Below are 22,789 nucleotides of genomic sequence, written 5' to 3' on the forward strand. Positions count from 1 at the left end.
GTTAGCACGTGACACCCAAAGTAAGAAAAACAATGGATGCCAAACTTTATTTCCCAACATACCTGTTTTACGGTGAAAACCAATGTGTCTACATGAGCCGGCAGGACTTAGTAGTACTAGTGATGCACAAGAAGTGGGTGGTGAACAGTTATCTGACCACAATGTGTTACAGGAAGCTTAAAGGCAGGAGAGGTTGGCACAACCACACAATGGTATTTGAATGTGAAAAGTTCATTTCCTAAGGTAATGCTTCTAATTTATAGTCAACCTGATTTTTATGAAAATAACTGGATCTATTATAACTGTATCTCTGTAATAAAACAGAGAAAAAAAGCAGATTTCTTTGTTCTCTCTACACCTAGCTTATATATCAGCAAATAGAAGCCCAATAAAACAATATTTTCTATTATCAAAAACTTCCTTACAAACAGCTGAGACATTCCAGCTTTGAGTGGATACAGTAGGTGAATACTTATGTGGGTTCAGCATAAGAGTTCGTATGGATTTCTTAAAGCAACCTTGTTCAGTGGATGCACTGGATGTACTGACATAAAGATCGGAGAAAGGAACCACAGTACTTTGTAGCGGAGTCAATCATCTGGAATTCATGGAATGTAGGGTTGCCACCTTGACCGTATTTTACCTGGCAAAGGGCTTGTTTGCCAGTTGTAATAATAGGAAATCATAAAGATGCTAAAACAAGATGGCAGCCCTACCTGAAAGTGTTTTATTATTATTATTACACAGTATTTATATAGCGCCGACATATATTACGCAGTGCTTTACAAAGTCCATAGTCATGTCGCTAGCTGTCCCTCAAAGGACCTCACAATCTATGATCCCTACCATAGTCATATGTCATTACTACAGTCTAAGGTCAATATTTGAGAGTAAGCCAATTAATTTAACTGGATGTTTTTGGACAGTGGGAGGAACCTGGGGTACCCAGGGGAAACCCATACAAACACAGAGAGAACCTGCAAACTTCATGCAGATAGTGTCCTAGCTGAGAATTGAACCTGGGACCTAGCGGTACAAAGGGCAGAGTGCTAAACACTGAGCCTGTGCTGCCTGCATACCGTTTCATACTGAAGAAATACAGAAAAGGCAATTGAAGAAACGTAAAGGAGACACAGGGTGGAATACTTCACCTACTATAGGAAACCACTACTTGGATTTTATTTAAGTAACTGACAGAGTTGCTTTAAAATATTTTACCAGTAAACAATTTTACCCACCTAATTTTGCTTCTGGATATGTCTGAATGACAATTATAGGTGTGTGATATAGGGCACCAAACTTTAGTAAGAAATTACAGACAATTCATACAGTATAATTCATAACAAGGATGAGTCACTGATAAAAATGTTAAAGGGTCAGATTGCCTACTCAGAATGTATCCCCCTAGATTGTAAGCTCTTCGGGACAGGGTCCTCTCCTCTTCCTGTGTCATTGTCTGTCTGACTAATTCCAACCCCTATTTAATGTACAGTGCTGCATAATATGTTGCTTATCCTGCTTATTTATAATATTATTATTATTATTATTATTATTAATAATAATAATAATAATCTCCACCTGACTCCACCATACTAATTTGTACTCTTTTGGTAGATGCTGCAGTTAAACTATCAGAAAGATTCTTACATTTCTCGGGGACGCTGGGGATTATGTACTTTCAGTAAGCATGCCAGCCTTCTATTATTTTTTATTGCAGGAAAATACAGCAAATCTGTCAACTCATCATATGGACCAGGATTTTTATATCATAGTCATGTGATGTTTTTTGTGTGGACCATTCCCCTATTAAATTTACTGCTTTCCTTGCATACAAAACATATGAGTACATCCTGGAACCATCTGTTTCTATAAGTTTATTGAACCCTGGGCAGGGTCCTCTCCTCCTCCTGTGTCACTGTCTGTATCTGTCTGTCTTTTGCAACCCCTATTTAATGTACAGTTTGGCGTAATATGTTGGCGCTATATAAATACAATTTATTATTATTATTAATAATAATAATAATAATAATAATGGAGAACACTAATATCCTTATAATATACAGAAGGGAGTACATTATCCCAAGCATAGTATACCATCATTCAAAGTTTACATGGACCTCTAAGAAGGGGGCAAGATGAACTGCTGTGTTCTCTTTCATTGACATGCAAATCGGTCATTCACAATCTATGTTCATGGATTTGCTGTTGCGAATTGATGAACGATGTTGGACGACCGCTATACACGTGACAGATTGTCCATGCATCTTGTCTTTTAGCCTGGAGATTAGCTTCAGGGTCACCAAATTTCTCGGAAAAGGTGACAACTTTATGTCAGTGTCTGTATTCTCCCAATAACGCATGGCCGGATGACTCTTAACTTTTTAAAAAAGAGCAGTTACCTATTGCTTTATGTAAATGCATGTGTCATTAGATATATGACTTGTTATGTTATGAAAACTTAACTGTTATGATTAAGGTTTCTGAAACATACAAAATGACCATTTACAACTGGGGCTTCATCAAAAATGTGTCCTGCGTAGTTGCCAAAATTAAAAAATAATTAGTAAAGACGTCTTAAGGGATTTAAAAGAAAAAGGTGGTTTGCATATTACATGGCCGGAGAGCACCTATAAGTTTGCATTACTTCACATTGTTTGGCTTGCTTTATGACGCCTTTACCCCTTTGCTTTGTTTTAGACATAATAGGCCCTGAAGGTACACCAAACAGATTGTGGGAGTAAAACAAGCACCCAGAACCCCAACAGTGGTGTCAGTGGTAGTAATAGTAACCCTAAGCAATGGTATCAACAGAAGAAAACCTGTTTCTTGGTGGTATAATCAGTTGTAAAATTATTTTACCCTTTTTATTGGTGATCCCTCCTTCTTTGCTGGTCACGGGTAACATTAGTGTTCATTGGGTATTCTACCCAAGTCACACTGCTGCCTTTCTGCAGTTCAGGCTGGGATTATATTTTTACCCGCAGGGGGTAGATCATGCTTCCCTGGCAGTGCCATGGTCATTTCAGCCATTGGTACTGGAACACAGAGAGAAGTTGATCACTCACCAATCTTTATAGTTTCCCATTGCCATAGATCCTGTGTGACAGCCCCTAGGACACAGACAACGCGGGACAATGACTTTAATCATTTAATGGGGAAACTTGGCAACTGCAAATGTGTTGTGCATATTCTTACATTATGTGTTGTATATACAGGGGGTGTTCTTTTCTGTGTCTTTCTTCTGTTGTACATTATATTTATTACCATCTGCTCTGTTCTGTATATGCTGTGCATATAGTGTAGGTGTAACACACAGTACACCAAGGGGACACTCACTCCCATCATCTTCACTTCATGGAAATAGAATCAATGATAGAAGAAGTGATAGCTACTCATATTTAAATAATAATAAAGTAATAAAAACTTCTACTTTTGGAGTTCCACGACCTGTAAAAAGTCAACTTTTGTTTTGTTTTTTCCATGGTGACAGAATTTTGTAACTAATATCCTTTCTGTAGGGGGTGCATTCTTTTCCATCTTTATGTAACATGCATATTTGTCATTTGGCAGCTGAGCCATTTGTGCAGCATATACGGGCACAGAGGATGAAGAGAAGTGATTTTGACATCATCAAGGTGATTGGACGGGGAGCATTCAGTGAGGTAAGACCTGAGCCTGGTATGTGGAGATCACTGACCTTTGCAGAATGGCTAATCTCCATGTAATGTTTAACCAAGCAATTTGAGGGCTGTGTTAGATAAGTAACCAAGATCAAATAGCATTCTGAAAGTATTAACTGCTTAAGCTAAGGGGCCTTAGACAGGTGGCTTTAATTTAATAGTCAGAATGAAAAAAAAGTAGATAATCTGATCCATATACCAAAGATAGGATTTTGGCTAGAACTTTAAATAGTTGAGAGATTTTTTGTGCAATAAAAGTGAACTTGCTGTTTGGACAGAATGCTTTATGGAGCCTTTGGCTACCTATAAACATGAGGTGATTATTGCCTGATCTTAGCAATGCTGGTGACATGCCTGAGCACACTGTGACCTCTGATAACACGCCCTGGCCAGCGGTAACAGAAGTTCCATAATCATTTCTTAATAAGTACAATATATGACACTGTAGGAAAAGAAACCCCTTCCATTCAAAAATATAAGAATACACTATGGGCACACTCACCACAACACCTTCAAACACCTGCAAAGAAGACATTTCAAACACTTCCACTAATTTCATTGATAACCAGGGCTTAGGGGAAGTTGAGTACAAATTGACAGTTTTTTTTTTTCATACTTTTATAGGGCCCTATTTATAAAACAGGACATCTGACATTGTCCCAAATGTTTCCTGGCGGGATTCAGTTACTGCCTTTGAAACCCACAGACATGCAACATTCCGAAATTAAACCGCAGTTTACTAATGTCAACTTGTTCTCCTGGCTTCACTTAATTGATAAAAGCTTGATTTACCTGGCTTTTTGTAATCCCTGTCTAGTGCCTTAGTGGCTAGTAAAGGTGTTCATACCAGGTAAAGAGATGTTAGGTGGGAGGGTCATCTGAAATCAAGGAAGGCGATCATTTTTGAAGCCAGGTTTACAGAGATGCACAAAGATCTTCTGGTTCATGACTTTAATAGCTGCCCCTGTTATCATTGAAATAAAGTGTTTGAAATGCCTTTGTTTGCAAGTATATGAAGGTGTGGTTGTGGTGTATTTTTTAGAAGCTGCATGCATTGTCCTAAGGCTGTGTTCAGCTTAAACACACGTAAACTTGAGCAAAACATAAAATATTGACCTCAGCAACCAAGCCATTTGCTTGTTTATTTACAGTCCGAATGCTGAGTTTCTTCCAGCCACAGTTTCATTTGTACAACTGATTTCATTCATTTATTTCTTTGCCTTGGAAAAGCGTTATCAATATAGCTGTAAAATCAGCCATGAAGATAATTATCTAGAAGGTTTTTGGGCATCAGCTTAAAATGATTTTGGCTCAAACACAGAACATGAGTAAATCTGAATTTTCATAATATTTGCATTTCATCTGATAAGAGCAGCAAATAATTTGATTAACATAAAAAGAATACAAGAGATGCCTTGGGCCTTTTATATTTAAAGCAAATGTGTCAGACAGTTTTTTTTTTGTTTTTTTTTAAGGATAAAAGATTTGCCAGGCTCTACAAAATGTCTGGTAATAAAGTCATAAGCCTTTCTTTGTGCACCTCTGTAAACCTGGGTTCATTTGTTAATAAGTGATTGCATTCAATGATTTCAGATGACCTTGTACCTGGTAAGAACACCTTTACAAGCCACTGAGGCACTGGACAGGGAGTAACAAAAAGGTGGGACTTATAAAAAGCCAGGTAAATCAAGCTTTTATTAATCAAGTGAAGCCAGGATCAGTGAAGCACACAGAACAGGGCTTTGTGGCCAATAAAAAAATCAGCAGACACATTCTGATCGGTGCTCTCAGGCATGACCTTTACACTAGTTTAAAGAAAGGCATGTACTTAATTATTTTAAGATAGATGTGAAGTATTACGATAAGAAAATTAAAGATCAAAGCAACCCAGTCATAAAAGTGGACAGTTTGCTTACCTGCTTACCAGCAGTCTTAAATTGAATATATTAACATATTGTCTGCAGTATTCAGGCCCCTTGCAGAGCAGGCTGAGGTTTAAACTGAAAGCACTAGAACACATAATTTTATTGCCGGTTCCTCTTCTGTGACCGTGTGAATGTCAAAATCAAAAGCGATATTTGCAATGTGTTAGCCTGCATTACTCACCTTACATGTGGTTAACTCCCTTTAATGCCCTGTTAAGCTATGTAACCCTGCGGGTTTGTGCATATGAAAATATTGTTTTATACAAGCTGAAAAATACCAGGCTCCGTTACTCTATATTCAGGTTTGAATTGCACCAAGGGCTGATTTAATAAAGCTCTCCAAGACTAGAGAATATACGCTTTCATTAGTGAAGCTGGGTTATCCAGCAAACCTGGAATGGATCTGGTCTAGGATTGGAAACATTTGATGACTTTTAGGAAATCGATTTCAGGTTTGCTGGATCACCCAGCTTCACTGATGAAAATGTATCTTCTCTGCAGCCTTGGGGAGTTTTAATATATCAGGCACCAAATGTCTCAGCATTTGATTTAGTTATTTATAGCAATTTTTTAAGCTCCATGATGTACATAATGTTCACTGCCCTGTATATTTGTAACACTAACAAATCAGCAGAGCATAGACCATTTATATCAGTCCCTGCCCCTGAGGAGTTTACATTAAATGAATCTGGTAGTATGCTTTTGCATTGTCAGAGAAAGCTCAGATCACCTGGATAAAATACCATATAGACCCAGGAGAACATAAAAACACCATGCAGATACTGGCACTATGAACAGTTAGAAAAGTATTATAACTTGAGGAGAAGGTTAGCAGCTTGCAGCCCAGAGAAATACAATGCTTCATTGTAAATACATCTGATTGCATAGTGGTCAATCTTTTTGAAAAGCAGGTGAAGAGGCACAGATTCCATATTAGAGGATTTTGCTAGTAGAAAAATAATCTTTTTGTCACATTTGATGGATATACATAAATGAAGAAGACATTTTAAGATACTGAAATTCATATTTGTGTTTAGTTAAATTTTGGTCAACATTGATGGCAAAATGTAATGTGTCTCATAGTTCCTTATGTCTCTTGCAGATCTACTACTGGCCAATAACAGTGGTCTATACAACTGATTTGGAAATAAAAAGGGGTGCCACTCTTCCTGTTAGGGTCTTTATTACTTTACATAAATACAAATGTAGTAATTGAGATGTGCATTACCTGATACACTTATATTTTAATAAACCATTGGGACTATGGCAGAGTTTTTAAAATTTAAAAAAATAAGTATGCTTTAACCTTCATAGCTGTGCCGAAACTGAAATATCACTTTTGGGTAAAACTACTCTTGAACATGTGTTCATAGAAACAGCAAAACTTGTTCTGCTACTAAGTATTCTATAAATACTACTTTGTATTCTTAATTTGTATGACAGCCAGACCAGCCCCCAGACAGAGTGCCAGGAAGTCAATATTTCCCAGCTAAACAAATAATAGAAGAAACAGTCTGGAAAGAAATCAACTGAATGTACTCTGTTTTGTGTTAGTAGTTATGCTGGGCATAAACTACCTCTTTTGTTGAGATGAACAACTAGAAAGCCGCTAGCAATATTTAATAGTGGAAGAAACAAGAAGTAAGAGAACACATGAACAATTTTTGGGCTCCATTCAACTACTATTTGATAGAAAAATTTGAAGGGTTCATAATGTGCTCTGATGTCAAACAGCAAAAGGCCACTTAATCTAAGCTGTGCCAAAGTGAAAAGCATTCTGGTTAGCTCTCCAAGCTGGTCAAGAAGGAAGTGGGGCAGTAGGATGGCTCAGTGGGTAGCACTCTGGCCCTTGCAGCGCTGAGACCCAGGTTCGAATTAGTTTGCAGGTTCTCCCCATTGAGGGACAGCTAGAGACATTGCTGAGGACTTTGTACAGTGCTACGTAATATGTCGGAGCTTTATAAATACTGTGTAATTCTAAAAGTAAAATGTGTGCTTGCTTCCAAACATCAGTACAAAATTACAAACTGGGACCAGTTACACCATCCTGCAAAAAAAAAACATTCTTACCTGCCCAGGAAGTGGGCAATCCCTAGGTCTGTGTGAAAGGGGTAACGTGTTTCAGCACTCACCTGACCAATATCTAGTAATGAGGAGCCCCTAGGTTTTAGAAGGCCCTTGTAAGGTCTGCGCAAACTTTAGTATATGCCTGAATAAAGGAGGTAATTTGAAATACTCTTGCATTTCAATAATGGTGCCTAATTAACAGCTCTATATACAGTACTATTAAAGTTTGCAGCATGTTACAGATAAATCCGTCTTTGCAGATCTACACCAGAATGAACTTTCAGTCTTTAAATAGTGAAAGACAAGAAACAACAACCTCACAGAACATTTCAACAAGTTGTCTGTGAGGATTTTTATTTATACAGGTCATGTCATAGCTAGTAGTAGTTAGTCACAGTCAGCTTAGTTTGTTTAGTAAGGTTGATGATGTCAAAATGAGTATTTGGAAATTATGCAGGCATAAGCAGCTCAGTCATTTTAATCCAAACATCATAGTGTCACATAATGTTTTAAGCAGATGTTGACTATTAGAAAACATGATAAAAGGTGTGAAAAGTTGTGAAAACGCCCTGTTCTAATTAACATAATTCAATCTACATGGTGCCATGAAGTCTGGCTAAAAGTGTCAATTGTAGTAATAAGGACATCTATACGACAGTTCATGGATCATTCAAGTAGCTTAGTTGAAATCAATTTCAGGAACATACCCCAAATTTTCTACCCATGTGAACATCTCCTGTTCCAATTGAACAATGTACATTTCATGTTACCTGTATGTATGGTGACTGTATGGGGCTCCCTGAGCAGCTCATTTAATGCAGCGTGACATTTGGAGCAGCTTACATTATTTCCACATTTTATAGCACTGTTTAGGTCCCTGCTCCCCCCCCCCAACTTATCCAATAATGTACCTAAACTACAACATTTTTTTATACATAGATACTGTTTTTTTTTATTTTTTTATGTAGTAATATACAGGACAGTGTACCTAATTCTCTTCTGTCTTGTCCACTTATAATATAATTATTAGTATTATTAATAATAATAAACAGGATTTATATAACGCCAACATATTACGCAGCACTGTACAGGATACAGACAGTGACACGGGAGGAAGAGAGGGCCCTGCCCCGAAGATCTTAGAATCTAGGAGGTGGGGGAAGTATCACACAATATCCTTTTTATTAAACAAAAAAAAACAGAATTATTTTGCTAAATTCTATTTTAATGGCTGTATTAGTTATGGTGGATCTCCCAGGTGCAGACCCTGAGGTTTAAAAAGAAATGGAAGTACTACACTGTATCGAATTTTTATCAAACAAAACAATAAAAGGCAGGCCTGAAATTCCAGTCTAAACCATTTTTATTGCATGTTCATAAGCTTTAACGCACCACAACTGAATTATATATTGCTGCCTCATGAACTCTATACTTCCCTAATTCCTCATTTTGTCTCCTGTCTCCATCAGGTTGCAGTTGTACGAAAGAAAAGTAACTCTCAAGTCTACGCCATGAAGATAATGAACAAGTGGGACCTTCTGAAAAGATCAGATGTGAGACTAGAGGACTTCTAGAGGGATGGTCTAGTGGGGGAGAGAGAACTAATCCAGGAAAGAAACTGAGACATCATGTGTTGTTCTTTCCATGTAGGTTGCCTGTTATAGGGAAGAAAGAGAAGTTTTGGTGAATGGAGACCGGAGGTGGATAACACAGTTGCACTTTGCATTTCAGGATGACAATTATCTTGTAAGTTACTCACCAATTGCCACAATTACACAATATTGCTGAGAATGGGTAAAGGGGGATGATATTAACTCAATGGGGGATGGCAAAAGAACTTTAATTAGGGTTATAGTCAACGTATTAGCTGTAAAAGAACTGTAAATACTTCATACCTTGTCAGATATCTTAGATTGTAAGCTCTTATGAGCAGGATCTTTTCCTCCTCTTGTGTCACTCCTGTGCCAGATGGGCACTATCGTTTATGGAGTATATTGCTAATTTATATATTTTGCTATATTTCTTCTTTTCTCTTCTCTAGTACATTGTAATGGATTACTATGTGGGAGGTGACCTGCTGTCCCTCCTCAGTAAGTTTCCAGATGGGTTTCCTCCTCAAATGGCCATTTTTTATCTATCTGAAATGATAATGGCTGTCAATTCAGTCCACTCTCTGGGCTACATACATAGGTGAGTTGGTGAATGGAAATAGCTGAGGGCGCGATATTGTTTCTGTTGCATCTACATTTCTTTGTATTTACTTTTACATCTTCTTCAGGGATATTAAGCCAGATAACATGCTTTTAGATCGATCAGGCCACATTCATCTAGGGGACTTTGGTTCATGTTTAAAACTCAGAGATGATGGCACTGTAAGTAAACTCTTCCCTCTATACTGTTCTTCTCTTTAGCCCATCACACTGATTGTTGTATTTAACTAAAAAGTTTTTTTTTCTCTAAGGTGTCATGTTCTGTTGCAGTAGGGACTCCTGACTACCTTTCCCCTGAAATTCTTCTTGCCCTTGAAGACCATAGTTTATCTTACGGTGTGGAATGTGATTGGTGGTCTATAGGGGCTTGTGCTTACGAAATGTTCTTTGGGCATCCTCCCTTCTATGCTGAATCTGTGGTTGAAACCTACGGAAAGATCCTTCACTTCAAAGTAGGGAACATTTTTATATTATCTGTTTTTCTGCCAGTTAAAAAAAATACATATGTTAGAGTTTGTTGGTAATAGAGTTGTGCATTCCTGATATTTAGGATAAGAGGATCATAGGCTGTTAGGTGTTTAAAGACTACCTGACTACTAATAGACAAATATTTTGCTACATGGTGTGACCTATGTAGAGACTGTTAGCCTGATTTAGGAAAGCTCTCCAAGGCTGGAGAGGAAACACTTTCATCAGTGAAGCTGGGTACTCCAGCAAACCTGAAACAGATCTTGTCCAGGATTGAAAACTTTTGCTAACAAATAGCAAACGACTTTTAAGAAATCCAGGTTTGCTGGATCAACCAGCTTCACTGGAAAGTGTATCCTTTCCAGCTTTGGAGAGCTTTGTGTCTCCTGTATGAATTTGGAGAATTTGCATAGACAGTATCTTTTAAATACAACTTTTCCCTATCATTTTTTATCACTGTATGGTCAGTTTATCTCAAATTAGGTTATGAGTATGAAACATAGGGGAATCCATGTTAAAGTTAATTAGCCAGTTGGAACATTGAATTTTGTCTATGATGAGATCAGAATTTTTCCTTCTGTATAGAGACAGATGATATTCTAACAGATTCTCCCAACTAAAACAGATGGGGAATATAACATAATATTGGTATGCTTTTTTTGTACTAGGAGCACTTTAACTTTCCCTCCTCAGCCAGTGGAATACCAACTGAGGCTTTAGACTTCATCTCATCTCTCCTCTGTGAGCGGGAAAACCGTTTGGGTGTTGGTGGACTCCATGATTTCCAGATGCACCCACTTTTTGCTGACATTGACTGGGAGGGTCTGAGGGAATGCATACCACCTTTTGTTCCTGAGTCATGTGGGGCCACAGACACCTCCAATTTTGATGTTGTAGAAGACCGGCTGTCAGAAATGGTCAGCGGTGGAGGAGTAAGTATGGGTTTGACTTAACCTAAATTTAAGAGGTCAGTTCATCCCTATCTGTAATGAAAGTCTTAAAACATGTAAAATAGAATGACTAACTGGATTCCTATACTTCCTGGGAAGTCTTACATTAATTGTACCCTGGGTCTTAGGCTGTTTTTCTTCATGGGCTCCCTTCCAGTATAATGAGCTCATGCATAAGAGTCCCTGTAAAGAGTTTTTTATGTTCTGCATCTTGAATCCAATTTGTAAAATATTTTTGTAGGATTTGAAACACGTTGTTTAATTTTGAAATTTGATCTTGCTGATACAGAAAGTGTTCAAGTGTGTTTTGTATTATAAATGGGTATTGTAAAGAAAATTTAATTTGAAAGCAAAAAAAGAATGCTATTATTGATCATTTTATGAAAAAATGTCTGAAATTGACCTACTATGAAAACCATTGTTTTATTTTTTTTTTAACCTGCATAAACTCATAAACACATATAAGATTATCTCTATATATATCTACACATTTTTTTTCTAGGAGACAATCTCAGATGTTGGAGACAGCTCCCCTCTTGGAGTTAACCTCCCCTTTGTTGGCTACTCATATACATTCAGGTGGGTACAGCCTCAATACAGAAATTTATGAGACAATCCCAGCGCAAATTTATGCATGCTAGTAAAATAGCTGTGAAATGTTGGATACAAATTTGTTTGTTATTTTTAGGAAGGACAACAGGGAACACGTTTGGGGCAACATGCAAAATATCTGTGAAGGTAAATCAGAATCAACATCAGACCATCACAAAACGAGCCATAGAGATGATTTGGTGAGTTATTTCATGATCTCCTATGACAATTGTTTTATAACATGCTGTTCTATGCTGTGTTTGGAGCAGGATCTCTAAGCTTACTATTAGCCTGTTTTGATTTCAGTATTCTTTATTAACTTTAGAAACAAACTTAGGCTAAATTACCATGGACCAGCTAGAGGATAGAGCCCCACTCAGCCCCACCCACTAAACCCATTTTATTTCTAGCGACAAGCTCTTATCCATCCTCAGCATTTCAGGGGGTGCAGTGGCCACCCACTAGTTGCTCCATGTGAATTTGATCTAAAGTTTTCTCTATCAGGAATCCCTATCTGGGAAATACAATGCAGTCAGTTGCTGGACGGTATGCAAATAAATAGTGGCTTCAGGGAGATTTCCTGATATTCAACAAAGCATAAAAAGGTGAAAACAATTACTTAATTATTTTTAAAGGCAGTTGTTTATGGTACAAAAAGCAAAGTGAATGCCATTTGGTCAGGGTTTACACCTACTATTCTGTGCTATCAATTATGGGTATTCTTACCTTAATTTGAATCTCTAATTCCAGGACTCTCATCTAGACCCCTCACTACTGTCTGACCTACGTAATGCTCTGGAAAGTGAGATTGAGACTCGTGAGGCTTTGACTACGGAAATCAACCTTCTTCAAACAGCCAATCAGTGCCTGGCCAGGTGACAGTTTTTTTTTTATATATTATAGAATGTATATGCAGTTTGTTCACTGGGTGGTTTACAAATAAATATGTAAGGTATGTCCCACATATCTGTTTTATCACTCAGTATTACCTAGCTCAAGTTACGTTTACAGTCCACAGATGATGTTGTGCTCTAAAACTGTATACCATTTTAGAGGATTTAGCAGAGCATATAAATACTTATATTATTAGTGTTTATTGTATATTGCAAAGTGGTATATGTATATTGCAAAGAAAATAAAAATGTATTTAGTTTACCTACCCCCCCATACCTTATGTGTACTGTATAGCTGTATGTTGCTATAGTTAAATTAGTCACAAATAGGCAACACAAATATAAATATTGAGCCTTAAATTATCATAAAGGCGCAACTTTGCATATAAAAAACATATACTCCTTTTAGTTTCTAAGGTGAGATTAGAGACTTAGAGAAAAAGTTCATTCTTTGACAACTGCTTGACATCATGCTTGATATTTACTCTTGAATATTTCCTGAGTATGCATACCAGTATCACAAAAAACCCTTTAGCTGAAAGATAAGCAAAAACCATAGGAATAGCTTGAAATTATCACAATACCTTAGAGGCTGTAAAGGTAGCCATACATTGGTTGATGGGTGCATAACCAGGTAAATGATTGATATCTCCGTGATGATCGGTATTTTGTGGGATAACTGCTGTGCATCAATTGAACAGCCCAATCAAATACAGCTCCATTTTGCCCCTGCCTGCTCCTATAAGTTAATGTAATTTAGCAGGCAGAGCAACTGCAGCCAATGGGATCACTCCTGCCTGTTTTATATAACACTAATTCTAATTCCATCCAAGTCAATGTCTAAATGGCAGATACAGAGCCATTGAATGGTTGGGTTTGCTATGCCAATAAGTGATGTAATTGGATAATTTCACTCATTGTACTGTAATGCTGCCTGTTATATATAAGTCATATCTATTCTTCTCTCCGCAGTCGCCTTTATGAAGCCGACCAGCTAAACTCTGAACTTCAGAGTAAAATACGCTCATTAGAGCAGCAACTAAAAGACAGAGAAGTACAAAAGGACGAGGAGAAAGGTGAGAGAGGTCTTTACATCCCTACAGATACATATACACTTAAAAAGGAACAAGTTTTTCACCTGTTATCCATTTTATTGTTTGTATGCCATTTATCAGTGATGTCCTTTCTAAGCAAGCCTTGGCTCTTCAGGTGAAGCACTTGTTTCATAATCAATGCATAAAGCTATATCACTGCTGCACTGCACTTTGTCCTTTTTTAAGCCTTATCTGTCCAACTGTTACAGTTTCTCTACTTCTGTCTATATCTGTCTCTTTGCTTTTCTTAATATCACTAGCATCCTCTCTGTTCCTAACAGAGTTTCTTTGATGTCTCTCCTCCACCCTTTTTTAGACAACGTTTTCCTTCCCCGAAGATGTGAAACCTGCAACATGAACTCTGAACCTACCTCTAGGATTAGACAAGTGAGATTTCTCTAGGGAATAGAATGGGGATCAAGGCTGTTGTAATGGGACTTGAAAGTGTGGCAATGTGTCTAGCGTAGAACATTTTAAAAGTGATCAAAACTTTGTCCTAGGAAAGTAGTTATAATCCATTAATGGTAGGAGTTAAAATAATTGGGAATGACATTTTAATCCTAATCCTAAATGGAAGGTAGTATTGGTAAATTACTATACCTACCAGCGGATTGATAATTTTCAGTGCCATACAGGGAAATGCTAGAATTTGTTATGTGCAAAAGACCAAGAAATGAACAAAGCTCAGGAGCCAGCAGGCTAATGTACTTATATTATTTAGATTCTTTTGTATTCTTTGCAATGGCAGTACATTTCCTAATCTCTTTAAAACACCCATTGGCTCCTGAATTGAACTGACTGAATACTGGCATTTACAGCTTTTATTTTAGCAATGATCTCTTGATTACGTATCACCCACATCTATTATTTAAAGGACATTGCACAGCTCAAGTCATCACTGTCTGTACTGGTCAACATACGTTTATCTCTGTCCTGTGTGCTGATACATTGTAAAAGAAGAGAAAATCAAGTTTCCAACCTGTTAGGGAAATGTATCTCCCAATGCAATCATTTGTATGCTATCATGACAACATTTTACCATGGTTTGTCCTAATATTTAACATTCTACCAATTGAGGCCACATTCATCAGCCTAACATTTCTGATTGGTTTCTGCACATTCCTGTTATTTTCATTAGCTATTAAATAAACCCACACACAATTTTTGTAGAGGTCAAACTATATCTAACTATAGGATTGTTGAATTCAGTGTGCCTGATTTATTAAACTCGCCAAGGCTGGAGAGAATACATTTTCATCAGTGAAGCTGAGTGATCCAGCAAACCTTGAATGGATCTGTTCCAGGATTGAATACATTTGCTAACAAATAGCAAATAACTTTTAGGAAATCCATTCCCGGTTTGTTGGATTACCCAGCTTCACTGATAAAAGTGTATCTTTCATAAATCAAGCCCAATGACTGGACAGTGAGGCGCTTGTAAATCTGGGTAAATAGAAAGGATTTAGCAGGTTATTCCTTGCAACTTCCAGGGCTGACTCCAAACCTTTGTCTATCTTCTCTCTCAGCTAGATAGCTGTATACCTTCCTATTGCCACCCCTTAGTGACACCAGTTCACCGTCACATGCTGCTCTTCTCGCGGGTATGTCACGTGCATGTCACCTGTTGTCTTGTTCTGTGTAAAGAAGGCGAACCAGCTCCCTTCTGTGTCTGTACAGAAAGAGATCCTCAGGTCATCAGAGTCTGTGACATCCCATCAACCAGAATATGGAGACCTGACATCTCGTGTGTGTTATATTGTCTTGTGTCGAGGGGTAGATGCCCCCGTCTTTCAATGTGTGTTGTCCTTCAAATTTAAACTGAATATTACTCAATGTTACAAAGGAAAACATCCAGCCTATGAACAGATAACTAAAGATGCCTCCTATTACTTTTATGAGTTAAAAAGCAATTCTTCCACCCCACAGATTCCCACCTCTCCCCCCCCCCCCCCCATCTCTCTAACTTTGTTACTTGGGCTTGACTTTCCCTGATGCAATGGATAGTTTCCATGATTTCTACGTTCAAGTGCCTTCAAAAGCCACTGTGGCATCCTCAGGGGCCACAGAAATTGTGATTGGCACCTCTAGATTAAATCTTCCTGGTTTATTTTAATTTGCCTGACAGTCCCTGAATTGATGGCTAAGTTCCACCAACTGTAATAGCACTGTCTAGAGAAAGTGCTTTTGATGACCACAGACGTCTTCTTGTTGGGCACAAAGATGGCAAGTAGTGGAGGTGATAAGGTTAAAACCTGCTTTAGTCATGGTTAAGACAAGTCTTAATTTTTTAATTGTAGTATTAGGTTGTTAATTCAACAGAAAGTAAGGTATGGCAGGTATAGTTCTTGGTAGGAGAGATGAAGCTACAGATAGAATGCTGGAGAGGAAAATGTGTCATCAGGTTTTAAAAATTGTTTCTCCAGTTTTCACTTTTTTTTTCTTAAATATCATTATTAGTTGCCCCATACAAGCATAAAGGAACCAAGTGTGTTGGTGGCCTAACATTTCATCTACATAAGAACACCTGCACTTCAACATGAAAAAAAAAATGTTAATCATCTTTCCCACTGCTTTATTTTAACATTTCAACTTTTAAATGTTACAGGTACCTAAACCAAACTCATCCTGGATGGGATACCTCTGGCACCTCTGGACCTGGCCCTTAACGTGGATGATGCCTCCCACGCTCTGAGTGTCATCCTTGAGATTTCACTTTCAGTGGCAGAAAAACAAAGGTTTACATGTCTTGAGCAATATGATAAATGAATATCACTGCCCCGATATAGATATTGCTCTGTAGACAATTCAATGTTCCTACACTTTGAACCAGTTGTTTTTTTTTCACAAATGTTGTCTTAAAATAGCCTGACACAAATGTTATATGCTGCAGTATTTTATAGTTAGTGATGTGTGTTTAGGTAGTATGAATAAAATGAACACATGCCTTGTTTGAAGTGGCCCAGTGCCTGAACCTTGGCCAAAACAGGCCTTGGTCAATTTACGGCTTCTTAACATTTGAAAGGCTGTGTTCTCCTGAATGTAGGTTAAACACACAAGATGGCTGACTCCACTGTGTGTTGATGACGTGCACTTTAAGGTTTATGATCACACTGTGAGTGTTCACTTCTGATTTTAACCAGAATCCTTAGCTGCTATGGATTAGCTGCATGATGTGTGAACCTTTTCACTGTAGTAGACGGTGCTCTTAGAAGAGACCTTTAAATGTTTGTAGTTGTTGTGGTATATTCAATGGTTTCCATCTTTTAAAATGTTTTTAGTATTGAGTATACATTATTAACGCCATATACATCCATCAACGTAATTGGTAACTATATCCAGACTTTGGGTCTTTGATAGATTTTTCATACAAAATATGCTTTTTCTCAGTAGGGATTCTGCCTTTGAATGAACTGCAGATGTTTCCTACTAAGGTTTTTGTGGTCTGTGAACCATATGAGCATACTTTCTCTCTCTCCTTTAGTACTACGTGGCTTGTGTGTATTAAATATGTGAATATCCGTTATAATTTTGTAGGAATGCTTCATGGGACTTCTTGCCAGAAATGAATTGTCTAGAAAGTGAGAGACAACACACCATGTGTGGAAAGGAATAAGAAAATGTTTTGAGTCTTACGGTAAAGTGATTTTAATATTTAAAAGAAGAGAGTTGTTTGAAGATACTATGGAAAGGTTGACATACACCCTATGTTGCAGTAAATTGGTATATGCCTCGTGTGAATTGTTTAGAGATTGTATCCAATAATGGCATTTTTATAAATGTGGGAACATCCTGAGACGGCAGATATCACACAGGAAATTATGGTTATGGTTGTGGACATGCTGCAGGTTTGGTTTGAGAATGGTGATACAGTGTAGAAAACAGTGATAGACTGGGGACTCATGTTACATGAGACCAGTAGAGACAATTGATATTACTCCCACTTTTAGTAGAGACCAAGAGATCCAAGGGCCACACAACAAACCAAAGAATGCATACAAGAATGTATACATTTGTTCAAGTCCTGCAGTTCAGTTTTCATCTTCATTCACAATAATTGCCTTCATATAACTTATTGCCTCTTCATCTATTTGTCCATTCAGTGCATGCAGCACTTTACTTTAAAACCCCTTTTTCCCAGTAGCACATGCTCCATTTTTACCCCAACACACACACACACCCATACTCATTTTTTTTATATATCAGATATGTAAGCTCTAGTTGAGTTAACATTGACATACCTGCTGCCATGTGACACTGCCCTGGGTCAATTACCAAGCTCCAGCACTGTCACAGAGGAGTAGAGGAAGGGGAGTTTGTCATATGCTCCTCCACACCCAGAAATACCAAATATCTTCTTTGGTGGATGAAGCAGCAAAAGAGTGGTAAAGCTGAGTATGTGATAGAGGAGAGATGCAGATTAATGCAATCCTGTTGCTTTGTCATGCATTTACAGTTCACGATATGGCTTTAAACATTCTTTTTTTAACTGATAAAATCTTGAAAAACAATTATATTTGAGCAATATGTGAACTTTCAAAGAGAATACGTTTGTAGGGCGCCTAACATTTATCTAAACCCCAAAACAAAAATTGTGAAACTTGCAGGTTATTTAATAGGGAGGCTGGGGTCACAGTAGATCCAGTGGGTTAGACTGACTGTATGATGGAAGTGGTGCTGGGTTAGTAATTGAGGTTGGCCATTGTATACTGAATGTTAGATGTCCTTGTTATTGCTTTCTGAACATGGAAGTTTTAACTTTGGATTTTGTTAGCAAATCTAAACTAAACTGGTCTCTTTGGCTTTTAACCTCCCTGGCGAAAACCCTGAGTTTGTTTCGGTGTAAAAAAAAAACAGCTGAAAGCGGTAACCCCGAGCCACACTTGGGGTAGCTAAAACATAAAAAAATTAAAGACCTGCCAGTCAGATCCCATCCTCGGGCTGCGTCCTTGAGCTGCGAGTGCGCTGACATTCCCCGGGAGTTCCCGGTGATGTCGGTGTGTGCGAGGGAGCGTGGTGGGAATTTTAAAATTTTTTTGTATTAGATTCAATACAAAATAACTATTGAATCCAATACAAAGTATTCATTATATTATATATATATATATATATATATATATATATATATAATATATGCTCATGTACAGTTATATTACAGGTTTCAGTATTTTTTTGCACCCTTGTTTTAACATATTTTTGTGTTTTTTTTATTTAAAGTTTATTATTAAATTTATTAAATATTGGACATGTTTCAGTGAGTTATGCCAATTATAGGCCTACAATGTAAAATACATTTTCATGAAAGACAATGTATCGCTTTCATATACATATAAATCCGGACAAAAATGAACCGCCCAGGAGGTTAAATGCTTGGGATTAGGCAAGTAAGCTACAATAACTGGATATGTATTAGTACTGTATGGTAATAAATCCAATTATGTTTTTAAAGCTATTTTTTTCCATATTTACTAACAGATCTTCAAATCAAATACTAATGAGCCAATGTTAAACTCCATGGGCTTATTTATACTGTAGTTACCAACAACTACTTCATAAAATCACAAAGTGAAATACTTAGGGTATTGCCAAGTTTTGTCATACTTTGCAAAAGCTGTATTGGGATCTCACGTCCAGCTAGATATCCAGTTCATTTTATTTCATACAATACTGCCTGATAGACTTGGCACTTGCTATTTGTATTTTGTATTTATAGAACTTGCTTTGCCTGGCTGGAATGCAGACATGTCAACATGACCAGCTTCCTCTGAAAAATGTCTGGCATTTCCTATACGAATAGAAACATGAAATAAAGTTTTTTTCCAAAAATTTTTTTATATGTATATATAGTAGTAATTTAAAATATCCAAACTTTTCTGGCTTAAATTGGAGGTATTTATATAGCTAGAAAGGAGGGGTACTACTTAAATTTAATGCCAAGGGTATGATGTCCTTGTTGGAGAGTGTCAGAACCAGAACGTTCTGTCCCAACAATGGCACTTGTTCCTTCACCAGCCATATACAAGCAGATTGGACCAACTGGTGCTTCCTCTTGGCTGGGGATGGCACACTTTGATACATATTTGGTCAGCAATAACCAGTTAATATGGGTGTTCCATAAGGGTACTGATACTCATATACAGTATATACAAGCACAGGACAATATAGACCGCCATATAAAAACTCTATTCACTGAAGTGACTGCATCACTCACCTGACTCATGCCTGGGTAGGTAGCATGGATCATAAAGAAACCATTTACTGATAGGGAGGATCCACAGACTCCATTCTTGGCTAATGATTGTGACTGTCCTAGGAGAGACTATGAACTGCCAGATTTCTTATTATCAACCACAAACCTGTAGGATTTTTTTTAATTTAGCTTACATAAAGTTGAACTCTTGCACAGATATCAGTATGACTTGTTTACTTTTCCACAAGGAAAAAGGAACAACTCTGGCAATAAATAGCACTTATGATGATGGGTATGCATGTTACCCCACCCAGTTATATGTGAAAATCTTTCTTAACAATTTTACCCCTGAGGAAACCGTGAAATCATTTTAAGGTCTTAATGAACTGATGTTTAAACTATTTTTTTTTTAGGGGGGGCTCTTGGTGACCATTGGGAAGAATGCTTGCTACAGTAGGGGTTAGAATAACACCTTTATAGACACCTAAAAACATTTGTCATGCAGCTGGTTCTACCAAGTGGTGTTTGTCCCAAAACTATGCACATATCATCAAATGGGAGGTCAGCCAAAGTTTGAGGAACCCCGAGCAACATCAGGAGGAACTCTAGGATTCCATGGAACTTTGGTTGAGAATGGCTGCATTAGATGTTGCAGCCCCAACCAGAACCTAGTAACAGGTTTATTTCTTGCACCCTGCTTCCTATTCTCATCATTCCTTTGTTTCTCACTATTTGTAACACTGAGGAATAACCAGTGCTTCCGGGTATGGGGAAGAATGTGATGCCTCCCTCCAAATATGGAACAGGAGGGCAGAAGTCTTTAACTTCTACTGAATAGAGTATCTCCCATGAGTCATACATGAAGCAGCAAGGTGGGTATAAGCAACAAGAGGGCTGACATGGGCAAAACTGTTGCTTTGTTCTCTTTGGACAGGTTCATCCTACTACTATTTCATGAATCTGACCCGTTTTGGTAATCTCTTCCCTTTTAGGCTCCAAAACATTTGGCAGGTATACTTACCCTACCAGGCATTTCTGTCCACAGAATTTCTGTACCTTTTGTGACCTTGTACAGATCAGTCAGCTGCCTCATCCTCATTGGTATTCAATAAAATGGAATAAGATGCAATCATAGGACAAGGTATCTTTTATGTCATATTTTGGTTTTAAAATTAGTAAACATGAGACAGAAATTTTATTAGTTTAGATGTTGGAATGAATCATCTTATTTTTCCTGAATGTTTGATCTGCTTAGCTTATCCAGCAAACCTTTTAGAAGTTAATCACTGCTCGCTGTCATATTTCTGTGAGTCTATTGCACAATGATAGTCACACATTTGGGTGCCAATCACCAAACTGTGTCCAGAATGTATTGTCTTGCAGACTAAGTTTCCAAAAATACATCCATGAATCATTATCGGTTTCCAAAAATATCTATATAAATGTATATATACAGCTGTTTATATATAGATATATATAGATATCTAATATATTGATGTAATATATTTTATTTATGTTTTCTTACGATGATGTATATATGAATTCTGTATATATTGTACATATTCAGAAGGAAGTGAATATTTGTGTGTATAGTAAAGATTTATGTGGATGAGTGTTTCTGGGAGATGTTTGTATTTAAATATATTGTGTGAAGTTTACTGATTAATAAAAGTAAAAAAAAAAATAATACATTTCGGGTGCAGAATACTTTTATTATTTTGTTTTTTTTTTTATATGTAAAAGTCTTTTGGCAAATTCAGAGAAATCAAAGTTCTATTAAACTGAATCTGGGTGCATCACAACAAAAGGTGTTCAATGTCTTACAGGCTCCATTCTTTAGAACGTTGCTGACGTGTGTCCCCTGCCAGCATGGTCCATAGAATGACTCACTGTGTGGAAGCAGTGGTCTCTCTGCAGAAGTTTGACAAATCTACTGCAGTGTTTCTTGACTTTTCTAACATAGAGGAACTCTTGAAAAAACTTCAAGGTATTCAAGGAAACCCCTGCTATATTTATTATATACACAGCTCACAGTATATTGCTATAGTGATTAGTAGAAATTGGTGTCAGTTAAACTGACCCTGGAGTACAAATTGCTTAAGAAACCCCTAACAACCTCTGAAGGAACCCTGGTTGAGAACCATTATCCTACAGAGTCAGGCCTATGTCTCTGCAATCAGCAAAGCTCTTACTCGCTTTTGATTGGACAGCAGGGTGTGTGTAAAATCCATGCAGAGAAATTACTGCTTACCCACAGAGAGGAAAAAAGACTTTGCACTATGCTGGCACAGGCCAGACTTTGTTGCTCAGAATTTGGTTGCTTTAGAAAAAACACACTGTAAGACATTGAACATCTTCAGTTTTAAAGCACCTAGGATATATTTAGCTGATATTAAGCTTTAAGGAACACCAGTCAAGTAAATTCAAGGTATTAGGAACTGATGAAATCATTTAGTGCATTGGATCAGTATGAGGCTCATACACTTTACAGTTAGTAGTAATATTCCAATCATTTTGATTTTCCAAGCCAGTCAGCAATAAATTTAACCATCTGTGGTTATTTTTGGATCATTTTTTCTTTTACCTTTTAATGACATACATGATGGCATGGCAATCCAAGGTAAAACAAGCTCATAGGTGCACTTCATTTTTAAACTTGGCATATTTTGCATCCATTTACTAGACACATCTAGGCATCTTTTATATTTTGTAAAAAAAAAACAA

General features: G+C 37.4%; 1 protein-coding gene across 8 annotated transcripts in view; it reads left to right on the plus strand.

Moving 5' to 3' along the window:
* Positions 1-22,789, plus strand: part of DMPK (DM1 protein kinase) — a 35,705-nt gene extending 12,916 nt beyond the window's left edge. For 3 of the 8 annotated variants that reach the window (XM_072429381.1, XM_072429380.1, XM_072429379.1), the window contains exons 3-15: positions 3,571-3,662; positions 9,142-9,225; positions 9,323-9,418; positions 9,714-9,862; positions 9,951-10,044; positions 10,134-10,334; positions 11,019-11,282; positions 11,803-11,879; positions 11,989-12,091; positions 12,642-12,766; positions 13,757-13,860; positions 14,195-14,265; positions 15,405-15,794. In XM_072429381.1, the coding sequence (XP_072285482.1) occupies positions 3,571-3,662; positions 9,142-9,225; positions 9,323-9,418; positions 9,714-9,862; positions 9,951-10,044; positions 10,134-10,334; positions 11,019-11,282; positions 11,803-11,879; positions 11,989-12,091; positions 12,642-12,766; positions 13,757-13,860; positions 14,195-14,265; positions 15,405-15,695 (1,751 nt within the window). In that variant the 3' untranslated portion in view covers positions 15,696-15,794. Of the gene's footprint in view, positions 1-3,570; positions 3,663-9,141; positions 9,226-9,322; positions 9,419-9,713; positions 9,863-9,950; positions 10,045-10,133; positions 10,335-11,018; positions 11,283-11,802; positions 11,880-11,988; positions 12,092-12,641; positions 12,767-13,756; positions 13,861-14,194; positions 14,266-15,404; positions 15,795-16,483 lie in introns of those variants that run through there. The other 5 variants (XM_072429382.1, XM_072429383.1, XR_011923222.1 and 2 more) reach the window with 5 other exon arrangements.

Source organism: Pyxicephalus adspersus, chromosome Z, assembly GCF_032062135.1.
Source record: "Pyxicephalus adspersus chromosome Z, UCB_Pads_2.0, whole genome shotgun sequence".
Taxonomy (NCBI): Eukaryota; Metazoa; Chordata; class Amphibia; order Anura; family Pyxicephalidae; genus Pyxicephalus; species Pyxicephalus adspersus.